The sequence below is a fragment of the Sciurus carolinensis genome, chromosome 17 (genome assembly GCF_902686445.1).
Source record: "Sciurus carolinensis chromosome 17, mSciCar1.2, whole genome shotgun sequence".
Lineage (NCBI taxonomy): Eukaryota > Metazoa > Chordata > Mammalia > Rodentia > Sciuridae > Sciurus > Sciurus carolinensis.
Window position 1 is genome coordinate 25,730,604 of NC_062229.1, and position 26,281 is coordinate 25,756,884.

The 26,281-nt window shown below is 49.7% G+C and overlaps 1 protein-coding gene across 5 annotated transcripts in view; it reads left to right on the top strand.

The window, feature by feature from the left end:
- Zdhhc3 (zinc finger DHHC-type palmitoyltransferase 3) overlaps nt 1-16,144 on the top strand; it is a 51,412-nt gene extending 35,268 nt beyond the window's left edge. For 2 of the 5 annotated variants that reach the window (XM_047530222.1, XM_047530223.1), the window contains exons 7-8: nt 2,511-2,641; nt 14,093-16,144. In XM_047530222.1, coding sequence (XP_047386178.1) covers nt 2,511-2,641; nt 14,093-14,344 — 383 coding nt within the window. In that variant the 3' untranslated portion in view covers nt 14,345-16,144. Of the gene's footprint in view, nt 1-2,510; nt 2,642-5,223; nt 6,885-14,092 lie in introns of those variants that run through there. The other 3 variants (XM_047530224.1, XM_047530226.1, XM_047530225.1) reach the window with 2 other exon arrangements.
- Nucleotides 16,145-26,281: the final 10,137 nt, after the last annotated feature.

The window sequence follows — 26,281 nt, forward strand, 5'->3', positions numbered from 1 at the left end:
ATCAGGGTAACAGTGGGCAGTAACACAAACTGTCAGTGAGGCAGAACGTTTTGAAATGGTTTTAGTAATGCCTACAAGGAGTCAGGCATGGCACAAAGGGCTTTTTGAGTAGTACCTCATTTCAGCCTTACAACAAGCATGCAAGGTTGGAGAGTGCTCCCCACTTTGCAGATGACAAAAACTGGGACTCACAGAGGTTGAACAAGTTCTAAGATCACTCAGCCAAGAAGGGGATCTGCTATTCAAGGCTAGGTCTGGAGCAAGGATTTCCAGCCCTATCTGGGTGTCCCAGGTCTGGCACCAGTTGTCTTTGGTCAAGATTCCTGGTGGAGTGGACTTGGGCACCAGTTCCTAAACCAGCAAGGCTAGGAAGGCATGGGACAACCCCCAGAGTGGAGACCTGAAGGTGCCTGTGTGTGACAGTTAATGCCTTCACTGCTTGGCCCTGGTTGAGCCAAGTGGGGCCATTGGAGCTTGCATTAAGAGGGTGTGGGGACTGTCCCCTAGACTGAGGTGCTTTGAGTTAATGTTTAAAGAAGAATAGGGAAATAGTTTTACATCCCCTGAATCTGGATCCTGTGCAGACTCCATTTGTAATCCCCAGAGCCCAGCTCAGTAAGGGAAGGATGCTTGCTGCTTTGCAGGGAGGGAGATTAGGCCCTACCGTGGGCTCTGCCTACAGCTCCAGGGGAGCTGAGGTAGGTGAGGCAAAGGCAAGGCACCTCCATTCAGTGAGCACCCTGTGACTTTGTGCCAGGATGAGGCAGAGCTCTGCACACGTCCTCTCAAGAATTCTTAATCATATCCCTGTATGGAAGGAAAGAGCCCAGGCCTCTTGCCCATATTCTTTTGTTGTCAGACACTGTTCCCAGCTGGTTATGTAGCAGTGAGCAAAGTTCCCAGCTTTCTGGAGCTTGAGGTATAGTGGGAAAGGCAGATACCAAGCAAGTACCAAAAGAAATAGGCAATCCCACAATGCAAGATTGGCTGCAGCAGAATGTTTGGAGGGCGTCACAGTGAGAACTCATGGCCGGGGGTTCGTCCCCCAGTGTGTCCGCCCAACTCCAGAGAGTTACGTTACTTTCTTCCCAATATCCTGCCCAGCACACAGCCAGGCAGGCATACTTGTGACCACCCAGAGGCAGCCCATCAAACTGGTGGGCTACCCTGACCAAGCCCTGCCTAGCAAGGAACCAAGAAGAAAAATCATCTTGAGGTGTTAAATTCCCAGGGAAACCTGAGGAAAGGAAGGTGTTTAGATGAGATGTTTACCTGCCTCCCTCAGAGCTTGGTATATTTCTAAACCCCTTTAACCTCCTTTACTCCTCCTGATGTTCCTGTGAGGCCACCAGCAGGGCAATTCAGAGAATCACTTCCTCCTTGAATCCTCAAAGCCAGACTGTCTTTCAACCTCTCCAGCCAGGGAAGCGAGCCTAGACTATGCTGTCAGTGCTGTTGCTGAGCCAGGCATGTCCCAGGTGTGGTCCACCTGTCCCAGGAATTTCCTGGGAGGCTGCCTCGATGGCTCACTTCCCTGCTCACCTCCACCATCTCCAACAGCACCTCTGCTGTTCTCTTCAGAACATTGGTTTTCTTATTTAGACTATGTTCAGACAAAAGATTCTGCTACTCAGGAGTAAACCGTGCCTCTAGTCAAATATTACTGCTTTAGAGTGGATGCCTGGGGCTGGGGAGATAGCTCAGTTGGTAGAGTGCTCACCTTGCAAGCACAAGGCCCTGGGTTCGATCCCCAGCACCAGGAAAAAAAAAAAAAAAAAAAAGATAGAGTGGATGCCTGAATAGGACAGGGACTCACCCCAGGTCTCATCCAGGTCAGGGTGGGCAGTACAATGAAAGTGCTGACCTTGGGCTGTTAGCTCTTCAGTTAACTCCCCAGCCTTTGGGACTGATAGTCTCAGAGAGACAGATGTCCTGGGAAGAAGGGGCATCGCCCCACACTGTGGTCAGGGCTGAGCCCTGCATTTAGCCTGCGCTCTGCCAAGCTTCAAGTTCCAGGTCCTCCAGACCTGCCCTTTTCTCTCTCTGGTCTGTTGGAGGTGCAGAAACAGGCAGCACCTTGTACAGGAATACCCAGGAATCCCCTGGCCAAATCAGGACTGGAGGACCCTCTGCACCTGAGCCCTTGTGTTGTGCTGAGGAGAGGAGAGGCCTCCGTGATGTAATGAGGTGGTCAGACTGCAGTTCATAATCCTTCCTGGGCCTTCCATGTGCCAGGCACCATGCCTTGGACTCAAGGACTGTGAGCAGGGGCTGATTCTTGTTAAGGAAAGGGAAGCCCCAGCTAGGGCCTCTTGAGGAGGGCTTCCCTAAGCAGGTGAGGGGTAGCCAGGTGTAGGATAGAACAGTACCTGCCATGCCTGGAGGCCAGAGACCTGTGGCCCCCAGGAGAAGCCAAGTCCTGAGGTGTAGGCAGAGCAGGAACCCAGGTGGTGTGGGGAGCTGGGCATCTGCAGGTGGCAGCCCTGAACCTGCATGTCCTTCTCTTTCAGAGTGCAGCTCCTTCTCACCACCCACCACGGTGATCCTCCTCATCCTGCTGTGCTTTGAGGCGCTCCTCTTCCTCATTTTCACGTCAGTGATGTTTGGAACCCAGGTGCACTCCATCTGCACAGATGAGACGGTAAGTGGGCAGCCCTGCCCTCCACCTCTGCATCTGGAGCTGGGAAGGACCCCAGCTGCTCAGAAGCCAGACCTGAGAGCCCGGTAGCTAGGCCCCTGCGTGCAAGGCATAGTCCCTTCGTTTGCAATGACAGGGATCATCTTTATGTACACACCAGGAAAGGGACTCAGCAGCCTGGGCCAGAAGGTTGCCTTTACCACAGTCCCTTTCATGACTTACATCAGGGTTCTTGTTACACACTGCTGTGTTAGGCACTCTGCTAGGCGCTGAGAACACATTTCCCATCTGGGGGCCAGAGGTTTAGAGATAGGGTGATCCACAAATTATGCCCTAACACAGCTGGGACAGGCAAGGTCAGCTTTCCAGGGGAGATGTCATGACCAGGTCCTGAGCACAGTTGGAAGACACCTGCCTTGAGTCTCCTGGGGCAACAGCTCCTGCTGGCATCTGAGTCATCTGTGCTTGGCCCAGCCCTGGTGCTCAGCCACAGCCTCCCATCCCCCTACTCCTTGCCATCCTACCTACTACTCCTTTTTTGGTCCCTTCAAAGTTGCTGTCTGGGCCAGACTGGAGCCTGCTCCCCTGGTGCCCTGCAGCCACCACATTCCTTAAGGTGTCCAGAATCCTTGAGGCAGCATTTCTTTTCTGGTTTGGGGGTCCAGATAAAGGACTCCAGGAAAAGAGGGCAGCACTTTGCTCTGAGCATGAGGAGCAATCAGGAGGTCTCAAGTTTGTCCTGGTATCACTCCTGGCTTCCCGAAGCTCCCCCAGGTGGACATTTTCAACAGTGGTCTGGCGACTGAACTGTTGGGTAACCAGCATGTGAAGTGGGGCTTACAAGAAGACAGAGGCTTTCCCATTGCTGTGGGCTTCTGTGCCTTATAGGCATAAAAAAGCAGTCAGCAGAGAAGGGTCAGTACTATCCACTGCCTAAGCACCATTGCTGGGGGGTTCCCAATGTTTTAGAAGGGTCATGGGACTTTCAGCAACTGTTTTTCATTTATAAGAAATAATGTCATTGCCGGGTGCAGTGGTACACACCTGTAATCCCAGTGACTCGGGAGGCTGAGGTAGGATTGCAAGTTCAAGGCCAATCTTGACAATTTAGCAAGGCCCTAAGGAACTTCACAAGACCCTGTCTTAAAATAAAAAATGAAAAGGGCTGGGGATGTGGCTCAGTGGTAAAGTGCCCCAGTTCAATCCCCAGGACAAAATAAAAATAAAATGTCATTGCACAAGAGTTTCTGTAAAATAGTAGCCAACGGTATAGATCCAGCTATGTAGCCAAATGGTACGATGTCCAGCTTCTCTGCATAGGAGCTATGGGGAAGCCAAAGGTGACTGCCAGGCTCTGCCCACTTTCAGGATGCTGTTGGAGGGCCAGAAGAAAAACTGTCATGGCCTGGTGCTAGTTGTTCTTCCCCATCAAGGCTATTCCTAAAGGGATGTGTTGGAAAGCTAAAGAGAAAGGAACAAAGGGCCTGCACCTCATGAGAAAGGGTATCTTCCCCTTGACCAATGTTCTTCCAGGTCCCTGGGCTGTGAAGACTCAGAATGAACTGTCCCAACCCCCATCTCACCAGAGACCACAGCAGACAGAGCTCTGGCTGGGCTCCTGCCAGGCAGCTTCTCTCCTGTCTGTGCAGGGGCCCTTCTCAAGCCCTGCCCTTTGGCCAGCTCCTCTGGCAGCTGACCAGCTCCATCTGAACAAGGGAAAAGGGGAAGTTCCTCCTAGCCCCCATTTTTTCCAGTGAAATACAGCAAGGGAAGTGGCACAGGCTCTGTGACATTGCCACATTGGCCTCCTCCACGCTTCTCCCCAAAGGAGCACTTGGAAGACCTTGGACATGACTGAGGCTGACCCGTACTAATCCCTTTCCTTCCTCCTCTGGTGACTTCTTCCCTCACCCACAGCCTCTCACTTCTGCCCCATCTTCTTGGTTTGTGTCTCACCAGCCCCACTGAGCCAGCTGCTTCTTAATCCCCATGGCTGGTGAGACTCAGCACCAGAGCAGTTATTTGATTTGTTGCCTTTTACTTTTTCTTTTTCTTTTTCTTTCTTTTTTTTTTTTCTTTTTTTTGTCTGCAAAGTGGTCATAGTAGCTTCAAACTTCCCATGAAACTATCCCAAATTAGCAGCCACTGCTAGTTCTCATGATTGCAGACTCCCAGCCAGTTCTGAGGGTTCCCCCATGAAAGCCTGCACTACACTCCCATATGCACCCAGCACAGGCCACAAGCACCTCTCTAGAGCCCAGGAAGGACCAGGTCTGGTGGACGTTCCCAACCTACAACACACTGGATCAGCACAGTTAGGAACAGCAGCTTAGGTGTCTCCTGCTGTGCTCATGTTCCCTTCCTTCTCTGCGGGACTTGTAAATATGTGCCCACCAAAAAAAGCATGGTTTTTTTTGTGTGTGACACTTCTTATGAGGGACACAGAAGAAAAGTGTAATATGTAGATAGCTTTATTGCTTTAAAAAGGAAGCCTTTACTCCAGTCACCTCGAGCTAATGGATGTCCCTCCCCAAAACTACAGCAATAAAGCGCTTGACTGAAAGTATGATTGTTCTTGTTTTCAGGGAATAGAACAATTGAAAAAGGAAGAGAGAAGATGGGCTAAAAAAACAAAATGGATGAACATGAAAGCAGTTTTTGGCCACCCCTTCTCTCTAGGCTGGGCCAGCCCCTTTGCCACGCCAGATCAAGGGAAGGCAGACCCATATCAGTATGTGGTCTGAAGGACCCCTGACCAGCATTGCCACTCAGACACAAACCACATCACAGCACTATCGTCCGATCTGTTCTCATGAATGTTTAGACAGAAAAGCAAATCAACTACTCTTAAAACTTTTTTTATGTCTCAAGTAAAATGGCTGAACATTGCAGAGAAAAAAAAAAGTCCCCATGTTTTATTTTTTAAAAATCATCCTTTTTGATTTTTTGATGACCGAAGCTGCTCTTCTTTTTCCTTTTTTAAAATCACTTCTCTGGCCTCTGGTTTCCTCTCTGCTATCTGTCTGGCATGACTAACGTGGAGGGTGCTGTCTCCAGGCCATGTCCACTTCTACTAATTGAGTGAGACCTGATGCTGTGCATGGATGGACTGGCCCAGTAGGAAAGCCAGGAGGGCCCTGACCTCCCACTGCCCAGGAGGCAGTGGCAGGAGCCCCATGGGACTGAAATCTCACGGAAGATGGCTATTTGCCCCTTGAGGCCTGAGAAGGGCAGGATCAGGGCTGGAGCCTTCAGAAGGGCCCGTGGTGCAGCGGCCTCATCCCCCAAAGTGGACACGGTTTGCCTCCTTATTCACAAAATCATTTGTTCTGCCTTGTACTTTATGGGCCTGGGTTGTGTAGAATTATTCTGGTGGGGAAGGGAGAGAGTTGAAGGGGTCTTATTTGTATTCTAAATCAGCAGATTTGTCCCTCTGATGATTTGGAAGAATATGAAGGAAATAAGTTTTTCCATTTAAAAATGCCCTGTACAATCAAAGGATTTGGGGGGGGGGGTATGCAGTTTCAAGCAAGCTACATTTTTCTTTGTTACAACTACTTCCTCTCTGACCACCCCACCTCCCTCCCTTCCCTGGCAAGATGTCAATGAAGCAGTGTTGATTCTGGGTGGAACACACGTGCCCCACCATCAAGCCCTTCTCATTTTGTAAATCTCTAACCTGGGTCCACCTTCTGACATTTAAGAGCCATGAAATGTGCATATACCCATGTCTTACTTTAACCTAGGAGACTGTTGTCCTGGCATGGAGCTAGCCTTGATCCGGGACGGCATTTTTAAAGTTGACAGAAGGCCGTCTGCTCACTGGACTGAGCAGGGGAACCCAGCCCTGCTGCATTGAGACTGGCCAGCCTTCCCATGGGAGGCACTTCCTGCATTGGGTCTCATTTGAAAGAGGTGGTGACAAGCTAGAGGAAGGACCAAGGATGGTGGGGAGAGGTGAGGAGGTAGAGAGTGCCCTCAGACACAAAAATAACCAGTCTGAATCCTGACCATCTGTGAATTTCCTACACTGATTTGTTTTTAAGCGATTGTCACAAATTTCCCTTTTTAGCTTTCGCTTGGGGTGGGGGCGGGGGATAAGTTTTATTCAGTCTAGTCCTGGGTAGGGAGAAAGTTAATCTAGCCATGTGATTTTTCAGAAAAATAAGTGGAACTTGCTGCCTCTTTTCGATTCTGTCAGTGCTTCCACATGGAAACAATGCAATAAAACTTTTCCAAAACCTGCTCTGATTTAGCTGTCCTCTCTCCCATGTTACCCACAGAGGAGGGCAGATCGTCCATAGCTCCTGGGGTCTTCTCTGCTTGAGTGTTTGTTTCATTGTGCCCCCTCATGAATGAAGGTTTTTTATTTAAAGGTTTCTTGTATAAAGGACATTTATGGTCCCTCTCAAACAAGCTACCCCACCAGGCCTCTCCCATGGCTCTCTGCAGTCTGAATTGCCTTCTTGGTGTTGATGGACTCTCAGGGACTTTAGCAAGTCCTGAAGTCTCTCTGGAGTTTGTGAGCAGAGCCACCCAGCCAAAGGCCAAGTCCAACCGGAGGAAAACATTGCAGATCTCTGGTGCATGCTATTCTGATGTAGTTCTTTGAGGAGCTTTGGCCTCTGGTGTGGCATGGTGCCCACTGAGAGAAAACACCCTTGAGGTGTTTAGTCGAGCAACTCTGTGACCTTCCCTAAGGTGGTTAACTTGGACGTGCCTCTGCTATGCTATTGGTGCCATAGAGTCAAGGCTCAGCTCTTAAGTGTTTGTTTTTAGAAAGCCTGTTTTTAGATCGAGTTCATAGCATTTGTTCTCCATATACTTTTTTTTTTTTTTTTAACATTTCATTTAGGTACATGAAAGAAGAATGACTGTTAAATGACTTTTAGCAGTTTAGAAGGAATAGGTCCCTTGGGAGACAGTGCTGCAGCTCTGGTCCTCCCCCTAGGGGACAGAGACTAGTACTCAGGAAATAGCTTTTACGTATTTGGATGCCCTCAGAATTCTCCATCTTCAAGGACAATTTTAAAGTGACGCATGGTGCTGCTTTCCCCATGGAATTTCAGAGGAGTGCAATAGATAGTGCTGCATTGGATTTTTTTTTTTTTCTAAAAATAGAAGCTCATCATTTAAACCTGAGCAGACTGAGTTTCTCTCCCCGAGAGAAAGGTTCTTTCAGATATCCCAACTGATCGTACCTCTGGGTTTGTACGAGCCCTTAGGCTGGAGTGAAGGTCCCTAGCACTCACGTCAGAGTGAAATGCTGCACTTGGCATACCCCTAGGTGGCCTGTATTTTTCCTATTTCATTTTCCTCTAGACTGATAACATTTTGCTGAGAGTGCAAGGAATGTGGCCGTCACTTGCAGTATAGGGAGTGGTTCCCAGTCTGGGATCCACATAGGGAGAAGGGCCACCCCTGAGCTCTCCTAATATTTTCAGATGGAACATCTGAAAGAGGATATCTCCCTCCCCAACTCCATGGGAAAATGAACCAGTATAGCCAGGCTTTTGGAACATGGGCTCTGGGAAGTGGTTCCTTTCATCTGTCAGTGTCAGCCAGACTGAGCACGCAAAAGGTTTAGGTCCAAATGAATTTATGCATATTTGCATGGACTTGGTGGTGTCTGCATGTGTCACATCTCCTGTTAGTGATGCCATTTTGTCTTTGTAATAACTCCATGAAAGAGCAAAAGAACTACCAGCTTTTGCTCATTCTGGTCAAGCTGTTTATAGTTAGTATCTACCACCCTGATCAGAAATCTTCCAGCTGAGGTGAACTAACTAATATTATCACACCCCCATGCAAGACTGGTAGCACACACAAGCTCCTCTCTGGGAGGCTGGGCTCTCCTACCAAGCCACTGGGTTTGAAGCTTCTCTCCTTTTAAAACTGGCAGTGCAGTACCGCAGCTAAGAGAGGTGCGGGGTTCCAGCCTAGAAGGAACCCTGCCCTTGCTCTTTTTACATTTACAGCTGGGGATGGAACCAGAGCCTCACACGTGCTAGACAAGTGCTTTACCACTGAGCTACAGAGCCTCTTAAATATCAAACACGAAGGAACATGAAGGAAGAAAGATTTTGCCAGAACCCCTGAAGGATCTGTGGTAGTCCCTGGCCCAGCAGCATCAGTGTCGCCTGGGCACCTCTTGGAGCTGCCCTTCCCAAGACCTACCTAATGAGCCAGAATTCTAAAAGGGGGACCTGGTAGACTGTATTCTAATAGCCTCCAAGTGATACCACTGGGCTTTTTCTATTTCTTTTATTTTGGGGGGAGGGCAGTGCCAGGGGTGGAACCCAGGGCCTCAAGCAGGTGATATTACTAGGGGCTGGGGTGTGGCACTCAGCGTCACCCCTGATGCCTGCAGTGTGCGGCCAGGCTCAGTGTAGTGCAGTATGGCAACTCTGAGGCCACAGGTGCTCCCCCTGCAAAGCATCCAAGAGCCCTGCTTCTGCCCGCCCTCGTGCGGCACCTCCACCAAATGAATGCCGGGAAAGCAAGGACAGTCTGAAGCTGCACCCGCTGCTCCTCCTAAGCATCTCCTCAGTTGAACTGCCTTGGCCAAGGGCACCTTTGCTGAAGAACCAGCCCAGAATGGAGCAAGGAAAGAGTGGAACCAGGGACCCCCAGATGGGAGTGCCAGCTGGTGAGTACTCGACAGCCAGGGGCGTTTGCCCAGCCCAGCCACAGGCACATGTCCTGGCCTTGGTTCCCATCTGTGGGCCTCCACACCCACATGAATGTTTTCTTGTATCTTTAAAGACATACCCAACCTGAGAGTCACCTCATAGAAGATAGAGAATTTACAGTGAGCCAGTCACTGTGATGCACATCTATAGCCCCAGCACTCGGAAGGCAGAGGCGAGAGGATCACTTGGGCCCAGACTGGGCAACATAAGTGAGAACTTGTCTCAAAAAAAAAATAAAATGAATTCACAGTGAAACCAAAACCAGCCACTGACCAATGTACTCAAACTGAAGTCTTCGTTCCCGCTCTCTTCCTCAAGAGAAAGTTCCTGATAACTCGAGCTATGTGATTCCCTTAGCAAAGCAGGGAGGGTGGGAGATCCCTTTCCACCTTCCATCCTCCCCTCACATGGCAGGAGCTGATGGAGCAGATCTGAGGAATAATGACAAGGACTGCAGAGGAGATTTGCCAAAAAGCTTCTGGGGGAAGAAGGCACATGTTCTAACAGAGAGATAGGATGCCCTGAACTCCAACCAAGGTCATGTGTTGTGGTGCCCAAGCACTTGGGATCTGGCCTCAGTCTTTGGTTCAATCCCCTGCTTGGCTATTTCCTAGTACACCTTACTACCAAGCTCTAAGTTTGGACATTCATTTCTGCAAGCCTCACTTCTTGCTGAAAAATGGGCATGAGAGTCTAACACACAAGGTTGACTTGACATAAATATTAAGAGAGTAATGAATGTAAATGTATAGCGTGTGGCACATGATCTGGCTTTAGCGAATATTAACTGCATTAGAACTGTGCTTTTCAAACCATAGGTCACAACTATTCCTGACTTGTGTAACCAATTTAGTGGTTTGCAACCGGCATTTTAATTACAGTACATATCATAGCTTAAGATTCATACAGCTGTGAGTATGTATGCCTGTGTATATATACATGTGCTTGTGTTCTGGGTTGCAACAAAAATATTTCCAATTGTGGGTTACATTTAAGCCAGGTACAGTGGCTTATATCTGTAACCCCAGCTACCTAGGAGACCAAGACAGGAAGATTGCAAGTTCAAGGTCAGCCGCGGCAATTTGGCAAGACCCCGTCAAAATAATAAAAAAGAACTGGGGGTGTAACTCAATGGAAGAGCACTCCTGGGTCAAATCCTCAGTATTGGAATGACCCAGGGGTGGGGTATGAAGCCACTGAGGAAGACAGATGGTGTTAGGTGGCCAGCTGTGGAGAGGCATATTCATGTGGGCTGCTGTGTGAGGTTCTGACTTCTTCACCCAAGAAAGAGTGAGGCTGAGCTTGTGCAGAGTACATGCTTGGCCTCCCTCCGGAGCCTTGGTCCTGATACATTCATTTTGGGGAATTGTTGAATTTGTTCACGGGTCACAGCTCATGTATCACCAAGTCACACACACCCAAAAGAGGCATAGTTGTATGTCACTGCCCTCTTAACAGGAGCCAGCCATTTCTGTTCTCTTGAGCCTGAAGTGAGTATTACTGCTGCTCTGCAAACCTTGAACTTGAGAACTTTGCCTTCAGGACATCTTTATATCCACCCAAAATTTAAAATTAAGTGCTACCAGGAAAAAAAGAAGCCCCCAGGTCCTTTTTATGCATCTTATTCACTTATAATATTTTCTTCTCTCCAGACTCAAAGTTGACATTCCTTGAACATTGTCTGCTTAATTACTGAAGAACTTGTATGTGGGTACACAGGCCAGGTTCATGTCTGGAATGCTTATATGAGCTTGTTGAGGTTGAATATAATACAAGAGTGCTCACCTGGAGCAGGCCACGTGAATGGTAAATAGTAACCCTGGGTGCTCTTTGCTTTGTTCTCCTCTGCATCTTTTTCTGACTTTGAGATCAGCACAGGCAGAGTGAGGCTTTGCAGTACAACTGGGAAAACAAGGGGCAGAGAAGACTCCAGTTCTAGTCCCAGTTCTACTTAACCGTCTGGATGAGCTTTGTTCTGTCTCCCCTTCTGCCAAGTGTCGGTACTAATGGCCACCTCCTCACAGAGTGGCTGTAAGGAAGGACTGGTAGATAGCCATGGCCTTGAATGGACACAGCCAATCTGCCATTTCTGGGCATCTCCTCTGTAGCATGCTCTGCCTCCTGGTGCTGTCCCAGCTCTCTAACAGACTGCTCTCCAGGAAGGATGTGCAGGATTCCCAAAACAGGCTGCCTCAGTCGGCTGCCACTGCTTCTGCTAAGGAGGTCTGGTGAGGGCCCAGCAGGGAGCAGCGTGGCATCCCGAGTACATGACCCACACAGGGTCCCTCAAGACTTGTATCCATAAGGTCCATTTGTTGAAATAGACTTTTTTTGTTCCAATTAGAAAAATAACACCCGCTCATTGGTAAAAACCTAGAAAGTGTGAGAAAGTACAGAAACGGAATACAAATCGTATAAAATCCCATCCCTGAAGGGAGTTGCAGGTTCCATGAGACTGTCCTGTGCACCTTTGCTTTCTTCCCTTGATGTCAGACAGGATGTTCCAGAGTCATGTAGAAATGTATGTGTACCATTTTTTATAGTTGCATAGTGTTCTGATTATAGACTCATTTACTTCACCTTCATCATTGGACATGAGGTTTTCGTTATCAGTATTCAAATTGTCACTGCAGAAATCTTTGCGTCTTGCATTCTTATTTTTTAATATTTCATTGTGAAATAATTTCAGACTTACACAAAAGTAGAATAATTTATAGAGTTTCCATGTATCATTCCAGCAGTGTCAGGCTAAAATTTTAGACAACCGTAATACAAATATAAAAACCTGGACCTGGGTGTGGTGGCACACTCCAGTAGTCCCAGCCACTCGGGAGGCTGACCCAGGAGGATTGCTGGAGCCCAGGAGCTGGGCTAGCCTGAGCAACATAGCCCCAAGCACATTCTGATACCCTGTCTCTTTAAAAAAATAAAAATAAAAAAATCTGGAAATTTACTGATACATTACTATGTAGGTTATTACTAACCTACATACTTTATTCATATTTCTCCTGTTGTTGTTTCACTGATGTCTTTTTCTATCCCTGGATCCCACATCACATTTTTTGTGGGGGTACTGGGGATGAACCCAGGAGTGCTTTACCACTGAACTACATCCCCAGCCCTTTTTATTTTTTTATTTTGAGCCAGTTGTTTAGAGCCTCACTAAGTTACTGAGGCTGACCTCAAACTTACAATCCTCCTGTCTCAACCTCCCAAGTCACTGGGATTACGGGTGTGCGTCACCATGCCCAACTCACATCGTTTTTCCTATCTCTTTAATCTCTTCCAACTTGTGACAGTTTCTCAGTCTTTCTTTACCTTTCATGACCTTGACCTTTTTTAAAACTAAGGTAATCATTTTAAAGTATACAGTTTCATGGTATTTAGTGCATTCACAATATGCCATCACCACTTCTAACTAGTTCCAGAATAGTTTTGTCACAGCCTTTGACCCTTTTTCAAGATTGTAGGCCATGCTTTCCATAGAATATCCTTTACTTTACGTTTGTCTGGTATTTTCCCATGGTTAGATTGAAGTTATATGTTTTGGCAAGAGTGTCACTGAAGCACAGTTAGGGCCTCGGTGCACTGCAAAGGTGACATTATTGGTGAAGTTCTTTGACATTTGGTTCAGTTGGTATTGCAACATTTTCCTACTGTAAAGTTACTATTTTCCCCTTGGTAATTAAAAAGCCTCATAAGGAGATACCTTGAGGTCAGATTATTTAACTTACAGTTTTTTCAAAAGTCAAGGAAAAAAATCACAGATGGTGTGGGAAGGGTGCTGGAGAAGAACGGCGTAGGGTACGGTCAGATTTGAGACAGTATACGGCCCTCAGTTTCTCTTCTCCAGAGGATCATGGGAGTTGGGTAAGAATCTTGTCATGGAAGAGCAGATCTAGAACAAGATGCAGAGATCAGTCCGAGGTGGTCTTGAGTCATGTGCAGGAACATACCCAGGTCTGACACACTCACAGCAAGTTCCCTTGGCTTCCAGAAGAGATGGAGAAGGCAGACCACTCTGGGGTCAGAGCCTCTGTGAGGGTATTGTGGCCTGGAGAGCTGGCCTGGCTGTGTCTTTAACTCCTCTGGGCTTCCCTATCCCAACACCCTCTGTGGCCTGGTGGCCGAGTCACAGCCAACACCCAGAGGCAGGTGAGTGGGCGACTTGCGAGAGGCCACAGGGAGTATCCACTGCATGAGCAGGCCTGATGCCAGCCCTAGCGCCCCCCAGTGCCCGCTGCATGCTGGCACCTGCTTCACCTTGCATGCCGTTTGTATCCTGCATTCTTGCCTTTGCCCGTCAGCTGTTCCCATGCAGAGTCTGCCACTCCTACCATGAGGGGTGTGGCCCAGGAAACAGGCCACCTTTCCTACTGGTCTTCGCAGATGGGTGGCCCAGCTCATGCCTGGAGAGGCCTAGGATGTTACTCCTTGGCCCTCGGCCACTTAGCACGTGGCCCCTGTCCAGCAGCTAGCCTGTGCCTGTGGGAAGAAAGGAGGGAGAGGCCAGGGGAGTGGGCAGCAGACACAGGCCAGCTGCTGTGCAGGCCCTGCTTGCTGGGGCTCCTCCACCCTGCTCCCCACCCATACGCCAACAACCCTCTGAGGGCCTCCAGGTGACCTGGGCCTTAAAAGCCTATGCTGTTATTTACCATCTTGCTCCTGCCTGGGCCCCACCACTGCTATGCCAGGACCCAGGGAGTGTTCATGAAGTGCAGCCCCAGACCAGGCTGATGCTCCTTCTCCTGTCCTCCCCTAGACCATCGAGCGCCTCAAACGAAAAGATCAGCCCAGGGAGCACACAGCCAGCTGGAGGTCCGTGAAAGAGATCTTTGGTGGAGACTTCTCCCTGAACTGGTTCAACCCCTTCTCCAGACCATGGCAGCCAGAGACGCCCAGTGACAAGGACTTGGTGCGGCAGGTGTCATCACTGTCAGACAGCACCGAGACGACAGAGGAGCAGTCAGAAGAGATAAAGGACGAGGACTCTATTGAGGTGATAGATGAATAGGTGGTGTCATGGGAGACAGCCAAACACTTAAAGTGGCTACCAACCCGTGTTCTGGGGTTTTGGTTAAATGTCCTCCCCAGAACATCCTGACCCTTCTCCCAGGCCACTTGCTTGGTCTTACCATCCCCATGACCCCTCCTTCCTCTCTCCATGTCGGGGGGTAGACTGGGGACAGTGAAGAAGGTGGGACTTGCTCCGAGTTCACCTAAGCAGAGTGCACAGAGGGTGGTTAGGACTCATTCTCCAAGCCTGGGCAGCTTTCACAGCCTCTGTCCTCAAAGGAAGGTCCAAACAGGGCAGCCCAAGAACTCACTCCTGGCTTTCCTGGGGATGCTGTCTTCTCTTGGGAAGATTGGGGCCCTGGCTCCTGGCTAGTGATGGAAGGGCAGGACAGGGCTGGCCTTGGGGACCTGAGGTGGAGCACTGATGTCAGGAGAACCTACCTACAGCCACTCTGGAAGGATTTCCCCCACTCCCTGCCTCAATTAAGAGAAAGGCCTGGCTGTCACATCGACTGTCAAGACCTCAGACTTGGCTTGAGAGAGAACCCTGCAGGCAAGTGCAGCAACTGCCCCGGATGGGAGTAAGCCTGAGTTTGACACTAACATCAAAACTTAGTTCTGTTCCATAGGCAGCAGAATCCTCCCCAAAATAACTTGGAGCTCTGCCTCCTCCAAATCTGTCCACTCACAGGTGAGACATGGGCAAGACCTGTTTAGAGCACCTGAACACTCTAGCCTCCCCCATGGGAACTTTAACTCTCCCTCCTGGAGGGAGCCTAATACCAAAACACACATGGACAGAAATGACCAGAAATTCTGCCTGTGTTTTGGGCCAGTTCTCCCAAGATGGCACCTATCTTGTCTCTCAGAACAGTAATGGCCAGGGCCTACAGACTAATGAACCTAGGAGACAGACACCTGGCCCCATTCTGCCAGGATGAGCTGGATGTAGTGAGCCCCCATGAAACCTAGGGTAACTGACCATTGGTGAAGGTCTGAGCAGGCCCTCTGCTTCTCAGCCCCACAGCAGTGGTTTCTAAAGCAGCATCTTCTGCAGAGTAACTGAAGGGTCCCCAACCCAGTCAGACATGAGAAACACTCTGCTCCCCAACTCCTAGCTTGAGCCTTTGTTCTTACCCATTTCCCCAATGTAGTCTGGCTCCAAGATTGGGGGAGGGCTCAGGCATGAGGCAGAACCTGCCCTCGTAAGGTCTTTGTGTCAGGGTCCATCCCCCTTACTGCTCTAGGTGAAAGGGCATGGGGATCTGTGGCCCCGGTTGAATGGGGAAGAAAGTCACTGTTTGGAGATACAGCCTCAGGACACTGAGAAAGGAAGAGTAGCCAAGAGGTGGCCTTGTTCTTGGACAGCATCCTCGGGCAATCCCTAGAGGGAGGGGATTTATCAGAGAATCCTCTGTCTATAACTAAAGCCCCACCAGGCTCTGCAGTTAATTGTCCAGAGGGGCCAGTGTTCACAAAGCCCCCTCTGTCCTAACCCTTGCTCACAGCTCTCCAGCTATGCTCCATGAGAAGGGTGGTGGTCAGACTCTAATGCAGAGGAACCAGGAAGGTGTGAGCCTTCTGCAGCCAGCTGAAGGCCTGCTTTCTTGGTCCAAGTCAGCTTTCACATGGATTAATGCCAATGCACTATTGATACAGTGGCCTTCTTTACACGGAGGCTGCTGACACGTAACATTCTGCTTAGCCCCAAAACTGAAAGCGCCACACCCGATGTCAAAACGAGACACGGTTTTTCAGGGAGGGAAGGGGGAGTGCAAATCTTCACCTCTTTCTTTGAATAAAAAGCTGTGTGCTCAACTTCTGTGGCTGGAGTCTCCTGTTTTCAGGAGGAGATCAGTCCAAGTCCCTGGGCAGCATCCTTCCTCTCAAATCACCTTAAGGGCACCTCTAGGAAAACTGCTTTCATCCATTCCCAGTGTGCCAGACAGGTGAGTGTCACACAGACTCCTGTGACGACTGTGCGGGCGGTGTTGCCTCGGGTTCAAATGCCACAGGGGCTACTAACGAGACCCGTGTCGTGTTTCCAGCAGGGGATAAGGCACTCTTCATCCCAGAGGCACTCGCCGAACACCCGTGGTGTCCCAGGGAAGAGAATGTTGAGAGCAAGAGTGATTGCGATTGAGGGTTTTTAACTTTGAGTGCCTGAAAGGGGTTGGATGACAGGCCTTCCACCCCTGAGTCACACATGGTGATCCTCATTCAACCGGCCCACGGGCCTCTGCCAGGGTACCTGTCCTCTTGGATTTGCAGCCCTTGGGAGAGAGGCTGGATGTCCTGGACAGGCCCCAGAATTAAAAGCCAGCCCCTCAGAGAGCTCTGCCATGTGATCCTCCCCACATGACACCAAGCTTGTTGACATAAAGAAGTGACTCCGGGAGCCAGGCGTGGTGGCTTACACCTATAATCCCAGCAACTCAGGATGCTGAGGCAGGAGGATTCCAAGTTTGAGGCCAGCTTTAGCAACTTAAAAGACCCTCAGCAACTTAGCGAGACCCTTTCTCAAAATATAAAAGGACTGGGGATAAAACTCAGTGGTTAGATCCCCAGTAGTCTCCCCACAAAAAATGTTGACCATTTGAACAAATCTCTGGTGGGGTGCAGAAGAAATAGATTTCAGTTAGAGAAGGAAGGGGCCTTTTTCCAGAATGATGTAAACCCAGAATAGACCCCTACTCAAGCAAGGGGGCGCAGGCAATAGGGTCTCTCTCCCCTACCCTTACCCAGAGTAGCAGGAGGGCCTGCTCTGCTACTGAGGGCCTTCTGCTCAGCCTGAAGCATCTGAGAAAGGGCACCCAGCCCCATCTGAAAGGGCGGAGTCTTAAGACAGAGAGAACTTGGCACCTGACCTGGGGACATCTCCAGCGTGGTTTCCTACAGGGCCTGCCAGCTGTGCCTATAGGTTTCCCTAGGGCTCCACTAGCAGACTGGAAGAATGGTCCAGTTGGCAGATGCCTCCAGCAGTGGTGAGCCCACTTCTCTCCATGGCCTGAAGAGACGATATCTTCAGCCCCTTAAAGTACCAGCTCCCGGCTTCATGGAGGGGATCTGTGGCTTTGCAGGTCTTTGGTTCTGAATCCAGACAATGGTGGCCCTACTTTTTGAGGCCATGACTCAGATGGATGTTCTGAGCTCTAGGCTAGGTGTTTCTAGCTGTAAAAGAGGTGGCCTAGTTGCCTGTAGTTTGCATTGCTTTAAAACACCTTATCTTCACCTGGCTGCCCAAAAGGCTGCCTTCACATGACCAGTCAAATCTAATCATCTGTGATCGGAAAGCAAAGCATTAAGTAGGAAATGCTGAAAATATTCCCATACTTGGGATAACATGAAACTCAGTAGCCAAGGAGGAAAATATTAAAATTTTAATGTAGCCAAATTTTTCAAGGTTCTCATGCTGAAAGACATCTTGGTATTTAAACAACAACAACAACAAAATCACAAGCCATGTGGTGGTGCATGCTTGTAATCCCAGCAATTTGGGAGGCTGAGGCACTTATCAACTCAGTGAGACCCCATCTAAATAAAATATTAAAAAGGGCTGGGGATGTGGCTCAGTGGTTGAGCACCCCTGGGTTCAATCCCTGGTACCAAAAAAAAAAAACCACACCACACAAGACTGTTTTGTTGTTGTTGTTATGGTTGTTGTTATTGATACCAAGGATTAAACCCAGAGGCACTCAACCACTGAGCCCCAGCCCCAGCCCCCTTTATTTCTGTTTGGAGACAGGGCGTTGCTGAGTTGCTTAGGGCCTCATTAAGTTGGTGAGGCTGGCCACACCTGCCTCAGCTCCTGGTGTGGCTGGAATTAGAGGAGTGTGCACCACACCAAGACCGTTAGAAAAATGGACTGGGAGTGCAGCTCGGTGGCAGAGCACGTGCCTTCCATGCACACGGGCCTGGAATAGATCCCCAGCACTGCGAAAATAAATACAAATTAAAATTTAAACACACACACATGTATACACATATGTATATCTTCAAATCAGACACCTAGGTCCATTTCTCTGGAATCAAGGTGTCAGCAGGCCCATGCTCCCTCCAAAGTCTCTCCCAGAGACCTTCTTCCATCCATGCCTTTCTCTTAGATTTTTTCCCTTCCCCCCCACCCCTCCCACCCCTCTTTTCCCTCTATACAGTCCTTCTTTCCTTCATTCTTACCACACTCCTTATCCCTAACCCTAAACCTAACCCTAAACCTAATGCTAACCCCTCCCACCCCCCAATATATGTCCTCATCCACTTATCAGCGAGATCATTCGTCCTTTAGTTTTTTGAGATTGGCTTATCTCACTTAGCATGATATTCTCCAATTTCATCCATTTGCCTGCAAATGCCATAATTTTATCATTCTTCATTGCGGAGTAATATTCTATTGTATATATATGCCACAGTTTCTTTATCCATTCATCAACTGATGGGCATCTAGGTTGGTTCTCTTAGATTTTGATGCCAGCAATTCTATGTATGTATATTCAGTTTACATCCTGATCTCGGTCATTGTTTTGAGGAATTCAAGACATGTAATCCTATGCCAGCCAGAGGTCCTAACCTGACCTGGCCTCTTTCAGGATCCCTCTTAACCAAAAAATAGGGACCTTCCTGCACTACCCAGCCCCAACTGCAGCCTGTGGGCCTGAGACCCCTCCAGTGGAAAGGTGGGAACAAGGAGGCCTCCACAGGGGAGTCCTTGAAACAAAGATCTTTCCCAAGCTCCAGAGATGCTCTTCCCAAACTCCAGGTTGAATACCTGTGTGTGCTCCACATGCCGCAGGCTCCGTCCCACCATATCTTCTGTTCCCCTGGACAAGAACTGAAGCCAGGCTCTGCTCCTCCTCCCTCAGAACACCACCGCCCCTCCTCCGTCCATCCCTTCTCGCCCCCGCTGGCCCTCACTGCATCTTCTTTCTCAGACCCCCACCTCAAGCCTGGTGGCCTTTGCCACCCAGGGCATCTTCCCTGCATGTTTCAGGCTTGTTCGCATCCTGTGATTTTCATCCAGACATGAAGCTCTCCTAACAGAATGCTCACTCCCATCTCCTGTTTCTCCATCCCCCTGGTCACACACTCATTAACTAAACACTCTCACTCCTGAAATCCAGTCAGCAGCCTAAGGAATGGGCTGTCCCGCAAAGCCAGCGAACCTGCTTACAGGCACTTCGCACATCCCGAGACGACGGCCACAGGGACCACGTTCTCCCTGACTCCTCTCAGGAGCTGGGAAGAAAACTTAGCTCAGCCACTTGGGTGAGGGTGGGGGTAAAACCAGAGAAACTCTTGATGCTTAAGTAATGACACATGGACCCCTAACTGCCTCTCAAAGGAGTGTGGGCCCCATGAAGCCTGGGGATCCCATGTCGCCGAGGGGAAAGCACACGTGGTGTCTGGGCATGTGCTTCAGCCAACACAGGTGAGGCTGTGACTGGCTCTCCACCCTTCTGGGCCTTAGCCTGCACAGTTCCACATGTGGCACACCTAGACACAAGGGACAAACTCAGACAGGCCCAGGCTTCAGAGATGACGGGCTCTGTAATAACGAGCTCCAGTTGTCAGAGTGCTAGGTGGCAGTTTCTTGGATTTATGCTAGCAAAGTATTTTTAAGTTTTAATTTGAACACCTTGGGGACCTGCGTGCTCCCATCTCTGGGACCCTTCCTTCCCAGTTGCACACCCCTGCTCATTTCCTGGCCCTTTAGGGCAATGAATGTGCTGTCCCTGGGACAAGGTTCCAACCAAGCAGTCTTGTTCTAGAAGGACCTTCAAAGGCATCTGCATCAGGGATACACACAGCTTCCTCTGGGAGGCCAGGTACCCAACGGCTGTGGGAGGAGGGCAGGCTGACCTCCTGTCACACTTGAATTAGAAATATTCTGCTTTTACAAAATGAGGTGCCATGCAGTTTCCTTCTGAATGGTTTAACCATTTAAAAAAAATATTGCTCTATTTCCCTTTATTGGGTAAACTTTTTTAAAAAATATTTTTAGTTGTAGATGGACAAAATACCTCTATTTTATGTGGTGCTGAGGATCGAACCCAGTGCCTCACACATGCTAGGCAAGTGTTCTACCACTGAGCCACAACCCCAGCCCAACTGGGTAAACTTTTTAAAAAATATTCAGACTCACAATTTAAAATAAAGAGAACTTGATTATGGAACCCAGGGGCATTCTACCAATGAGCTACATTCCCAGCCCACCAACCCCATTCATTTTTCTTTGAGACAGTCTTGCTAAGTTGCATAGGGCCTCGCTAAGTTGCTGAGGTTGGCCTTGAATTGGGGATCCTCCTGCCTCAGCCTTCTGAGTAGCTGGGATCCCAGACATGCTCCACGGCACCCAGCTTCCATAGACTTTCCAAGTGACCTCAAACCAGCCCCAAGCCTGTTTCCCCATCTGTGCAAAGACACCCACCCCCAAGTTCTTCCAGCTACAAGGGGACTACAGTCTTATCCAGGTCTGGGTATTTCATACCCCAATGTTAGCAATCCCCATGATGTGACCTGAGGCAATGCACTTGACCTCCGTGAGCCTCATTTGCAAAATGGGGAAAATGATAAAACTTCTTCTGAAAGTTGAGAGTCACAGATCATGTTGGTAGAGCCTATGGCACATGGCAGGAACCCTGTAAGAGCTACCATATCAATACCATTAACAGATTATTAGCGTCATGTTTATAAAAACATCGGGCAATGCTGGGCATGGTGGCACACGCCTACAATCCCAGTTACTCAGGAGGCTAAGGCAGGAGGATCACAAGTTCAAGGCCAGCCTGACCACTTAGACCCTGTCTCAAAAGGAAATTTTAAAAAGGGCTGGGGATACAGCCCAGTGGTAGAGCACTTGCTTGGCAATGCACAAGGTCCTGGGTTCCATCCCCAGCGCCACCAAAAATAAAAATAAATAAAATAAAACAAAAGCCATCTGGCAAACCAAAGACTGCTCTGCCTGCTAGAAATGGCAGGAATGATTGGCATGCCCTTCATTTTGGGATCCCCATCTGTTGTCTGTATATCAAAGACCCACATAAACAGGCCGGTCAGGAGAGCCCCCGGATGCCAGCACCTCCCACCGCCCACTTTCTCTGGCTGAGCTGCTTCCAGCTGTCGCTGCCTGCCGGTCCCCCTTACCCTCGGGCAGATCAGTAGCTGCATCCAGGCGTCCATCCACAGGTAGAAGGAAATTCCTGCGACTTGTGGGAACTGGCCCAGCCCCAGCCCAAACACACAGGTAGAAACAAACATGCCAGAATCGCCAGGGACCTTTCCATCACCAGGGACCCACTAAGGTTGTTCTCTGGGGTTGGGAAGCTTTTATCACCAAAGGAAGGGGGCCAACGCTGAGTCCCAGCTGCCTCTCCTGGAAAGGCTTGTGACACAGCTCTGGGTGCTAGTAAACAGGGTCACCAGAGAACCTGGGGATTTTCACCACTAGACAGTGAGCTCAAGGCAGGACCTGGAAGTCTCCAGTGTCTCAGCACAACAGACACCTACGTGCTGAATGCATGAAAGAACAGTTGTCATCTTTTCCTGGGTCGGAGACTGCCACTCTCTAGGAATCTGATTTGATGATCAATAATTTTGTAACTGACCTCTCTTACTGATTCTTGGTATTTTGGTTTCGTTTGTTTATTTCCACAATCCCACAGTGCTGGGGTCTCGAACCTGGGCCTCCAGCATGAGAGGCAGGCACTCTACCAGGCGCGCTATATGGCCTGCACGATTCTTGGTATTTTGAAGCTGATTTCAGCCTGGGTTTTCTAAATAAACAATTATATAAGTTATAACAATGCAGTTTGGCTGCCTCCTTTCCAATAGTTTCAGACCCCTCCTTTTGTTTTAACTTTTTCTTATGTCTTGATACATGAACTAGAACTTGACAGCCACATATGAACGAAAGCTGTGAGAACTGGCATCCCTGCCCAGCTCCAACTAGAACGCCTTGGGCTTTGTTATCACGCCCTGACCTGCCCACCTCTCCCACTTCCTCTGCAGCTTCTCATTCTCCCTTGTCTCTCTCTGGTCACTCTTAGCTTGCCAGTGGCCTGTGTTCAGAGAGCAAAGGAAAACGTCCACAGTACCAGTTACGCTGAAAGTTCTCACTCAGCAGGGTGTACCAGATCTCCCGGGCCAGGTGCTAGAATTACACGCCAATTCCTGGCCTTCACCCCAGGGGCATTTTTAACTCCCCTCCCGCTCCCGGGAGTTGCTGGTACAGATTGTATAGGACCAACTTTTGAAAACTACTGATTTTCCAAAGCCGTGGGCACCTGTCTAAAACCTGAACCAGTCTCTGAAAGAGTTTGAGTAGCCCAACAAGAGAGTGGAAACTTTTGGGTGGGGAGGGTCTGGAGGTTGGACCTGGACTAGAAACTTCCTGGGAAAGGGACAAGCCAGGATAAAGAGGACCCTACCAGATCCAGCCGTGGTCCTACTGCTGTCTGTCTTGCCCATCTCGTTCACCCTGATGTCCACCCTGAGGTTCTTTTCAGTGTTGCAGACTGATTCGAAGGTGCCCAATGCTCTCAGCACTGAAATGACCTGTGTAGGGATGTCAGTCATTGTGAAGGCCAGAAGTCCCTCTTGGTATCTCTCCCCTGCCTCCCACCTAGCTGTGGTCAGATCCCAGAGAACACCCAGCACCGGCCAAGGGAGCCCTGCTACAGGTTCAAAGGAAGGGGGCCATCCATCCAGTAGTGTCCTGATCAACTTGCCGTAGGCATCTCAGCTCATCTGATGCACACGAGGAGGTGGGGTCATTGTTCATCCCTCAGCAGAACAAGGTGTGGCCAACCCAGCCTGGCCACCCAGCCCCCAGTGTAGACACCCCAAGCACCTCAGAACATTTTCAGGACCTCGTCTGTCCAGGGCAGGCAATGTGCCCAAAAGGACCAAGGAGCATACCAACCATGTGGCCTGGGGCAGATGCTCTTTGCTTTGCCTATTTCTGCCTTTGTAAATTGATGATCACGACACCTCCCTTAAGCTATAGGATGACCTGAGTAAAGCCTACGTTGGTTCTGGCAGCTTCCACTTTAAATTAATTGCCAGTGGCCTGCATCTCTCTCAAACTCTGAAGAACCCTGGCTAGATGACCCTTTCCATTTCATTAAAGCCAGGGAGAAGCAAAGCCACATGAATTCATCTCTTAAAGCACAATAGTCCCTTGGTGCATGGTAAGTGCTCTATAATTAAAAATCAATAAATGGGCTGGGATGTGCGTGCCTTGCATGCATAAGGCTCTAGGTTCAATCCCCAGTACTGGAAAAAATTAGCAAGGACCCTAATTTAGATTTTTAATGCGATCTCTAAAAATGACTGTACGTGTAAACAGGCACAGAGGAGCCCTCTGAAAACACTGCAAGTGACAGCCACCAACCTTTGAACTGGCAGCTCGGGTTGGACCATACCCACCCACCCCACACCCCCAGCCTGCACGTTACCTTAACATTCTTTGCAAACTCCACTACTCTTTGCAAAAAGCACACATTTCATTGCCTCATGTTTCCCTCGCTGTTAAAGTGTGTTAAACTGAAACTCTTACGATAAGCCATCATTTCTAAACCCTGTTTTGGGGTTTGTTCAGCTTCCATTTACAAGGAGCTCCCCCAAAATGGTGTGGCCCAATCCTCTCATGACCTCTCAGATCACATGGCTAAACAAACCTCTTCACTTATCAAAATCAGAGAGATGGCAAAAGCCACCCCACACCCAGAGTGATGAGCAGGAATAGAAACCGGCAGAAGAGGCTGGCAAAGGGGCCTGATCCAAACAGGGACACAAACCCCTCCCGAACTGTCACCAGGACACCTTTCTGCTTTTGGCTGCAGGTTTCCTCCTGCCCCTCAGGAGGCCCCAGGCTGTCCTTGCCTGCTGGATCCAGGCCATGGCTAGAGCAGAGTGGGCAGCAGAGAGAGTAGAGAAGGCGGCGCTACGTGGGGCTCCAAGGACACTCAGGCTTCAGGCTCCAGGGCGCACTGCTGGAGTTTTCTCGGAGCGCAGCGCATGGCCCTCCCTACCTAAGATGGCCTCTGTAGTCGCCACCTCCTGCCCTGGAAGAACCCCTCTCCCACACCTAGTGAGTAGACGGGCTGAACCAAGCTGCTTACTTCTAACCAACAATGTGGCAAAAGCGAGGGACTCTCTCTTCTGAGTTGAGGTGACAGAGGCAGTGGCTTGTGACCAGGACCTGAGGCTGCCAGCAACCAGGTAAGGAGCCTGGAGGGGAATCCTCCCCCAGAGGAGCTTTGAGAGGCCTGCAGGGGTGAGACCCTGACCCAGAGGATCCGGCTAGACTGCACCCGGATTCCTACCCCCACACGTGAGCTGGTAAGTGTTGTGTAAGCGCTACATCTTGGGGCAACTTGTTACGCAGCGATAGTTAACAAATGGGCTCCCTGGTCTCGTTTCCTTGCCTGGGGTGGAAGCCCTTATTAGGCAGCTCTGCCTGCTGGTCAGAAATATGCAGATCAAGCAGGCCCACTGGTGGCCCCACGTATCTCAGGGTGAAGGAGCAATATTAAGAGGGAACCTAGCCAGGAGTAGTGGCGCACACCTGTAATCCCAGCAGCCTGGGAGGCTGAAGCAGGAGGATCATGAGTTCATAGCCAGCCTCAGCAATGGCAAGGTGTTAAACAGCTCAGTGAGTCTCTGTCTCTAAATAAAATACAAAATAGGGCTGGGGATGTGGCTCAGTGGTCAAGTACCCTGAGTTCAATCCCTGGTACCACCCCCAACAAAAAAAAGGAGGAACCTGGGGGGCGGGGGTATAGCCCAGTGGTACAGCAGTTGCCTAGCACATATGAGGTCATGCCTTTAACCCCGAGTACTGAAAATAAACAGTGGACCTGGGAGGGAAAGTTATCCAGCCAAAAGGCAAAAGCCTCTGAAGATGGCAAGGGCTCTGAGATTCTTTTTTTTTTTTTTTTTTGTGGTGCTGGGGATCAAACCCAGGGCCTCGTGCTTGCAAGGCAAGCACTCTACCTACCGAGCCATCTCCCCAGCCTGCTCTGAGATTCTTGACACAGAACCTTCTCTCTGGTAACCTGGTTTTGGAAGTGACGCCTGCAATGCATGAGAGTCCCAGGGTGCTTACACTTGGCTTGTGGCCTCAACAGGGGCTTGGAGGGGAGGCTGTTGAGAACTGCACCAGGAGTCAGTAAAGTTGACCCAACCACCCACTGTGCAGCCTTGGACCAGCTACCCCTGCTCTCTGGGCTGGTTTCCTCGTCTCTGAAATAAGCAGTAACCTAGCCCACGCTTCCCCAACTCCAACACTCCTAAGGATCACCAGGGAATAGGCCATATGTGGCGGGCATGGGGCTGGGTGGTCGTTATGTGTTACTGAGTACTCATTATAATCCAGGAGATGAGCTAACAGAAGCCCAGAGAGGCTCAGAGTCTTGCCCAGAGTCACAAAGCATGGGAGAGAAGCAGCCAGTGGCGAGGCTGTTGGCAAAGGTGTATTCCTTGATAACTTTGCCTGGCCGCTTGGCCATGGCCCCTTAGCATCCTCCACAGAGCCCACAGTCCAGCTGGGGACACCTAAAAACTGCTGAGCAATGGACAAATGGAATGTGGCAGCATCAAACTGGGGGTAAAATGATTTTGCTGACACATGCGCACTTGGCCCAGACTCCCTGCACGTGCTTCTGCACACCAGCGTGGAGCCCTCCATCTCTGGTCTTGAGACAGCTCTGGTTCCTTAGGGAAATGCAGCAGTTTGGGATGTCTTCCTCAAACTATTCTGGGAAATGAAGGAGAGGCAGTTAAGGATTTGCCTGGTGTATCAGAAACTTAACGCACGCCATCTATGGGGCACTTCATCGTCACCCTGTGCGGTGACCCATTTTCCTGGCCAGGAAACCTGCGTACAGTCTCCCAGAGACTCCACAGCACCGAAAATTAGAAGCCTCTTAAATGTCCA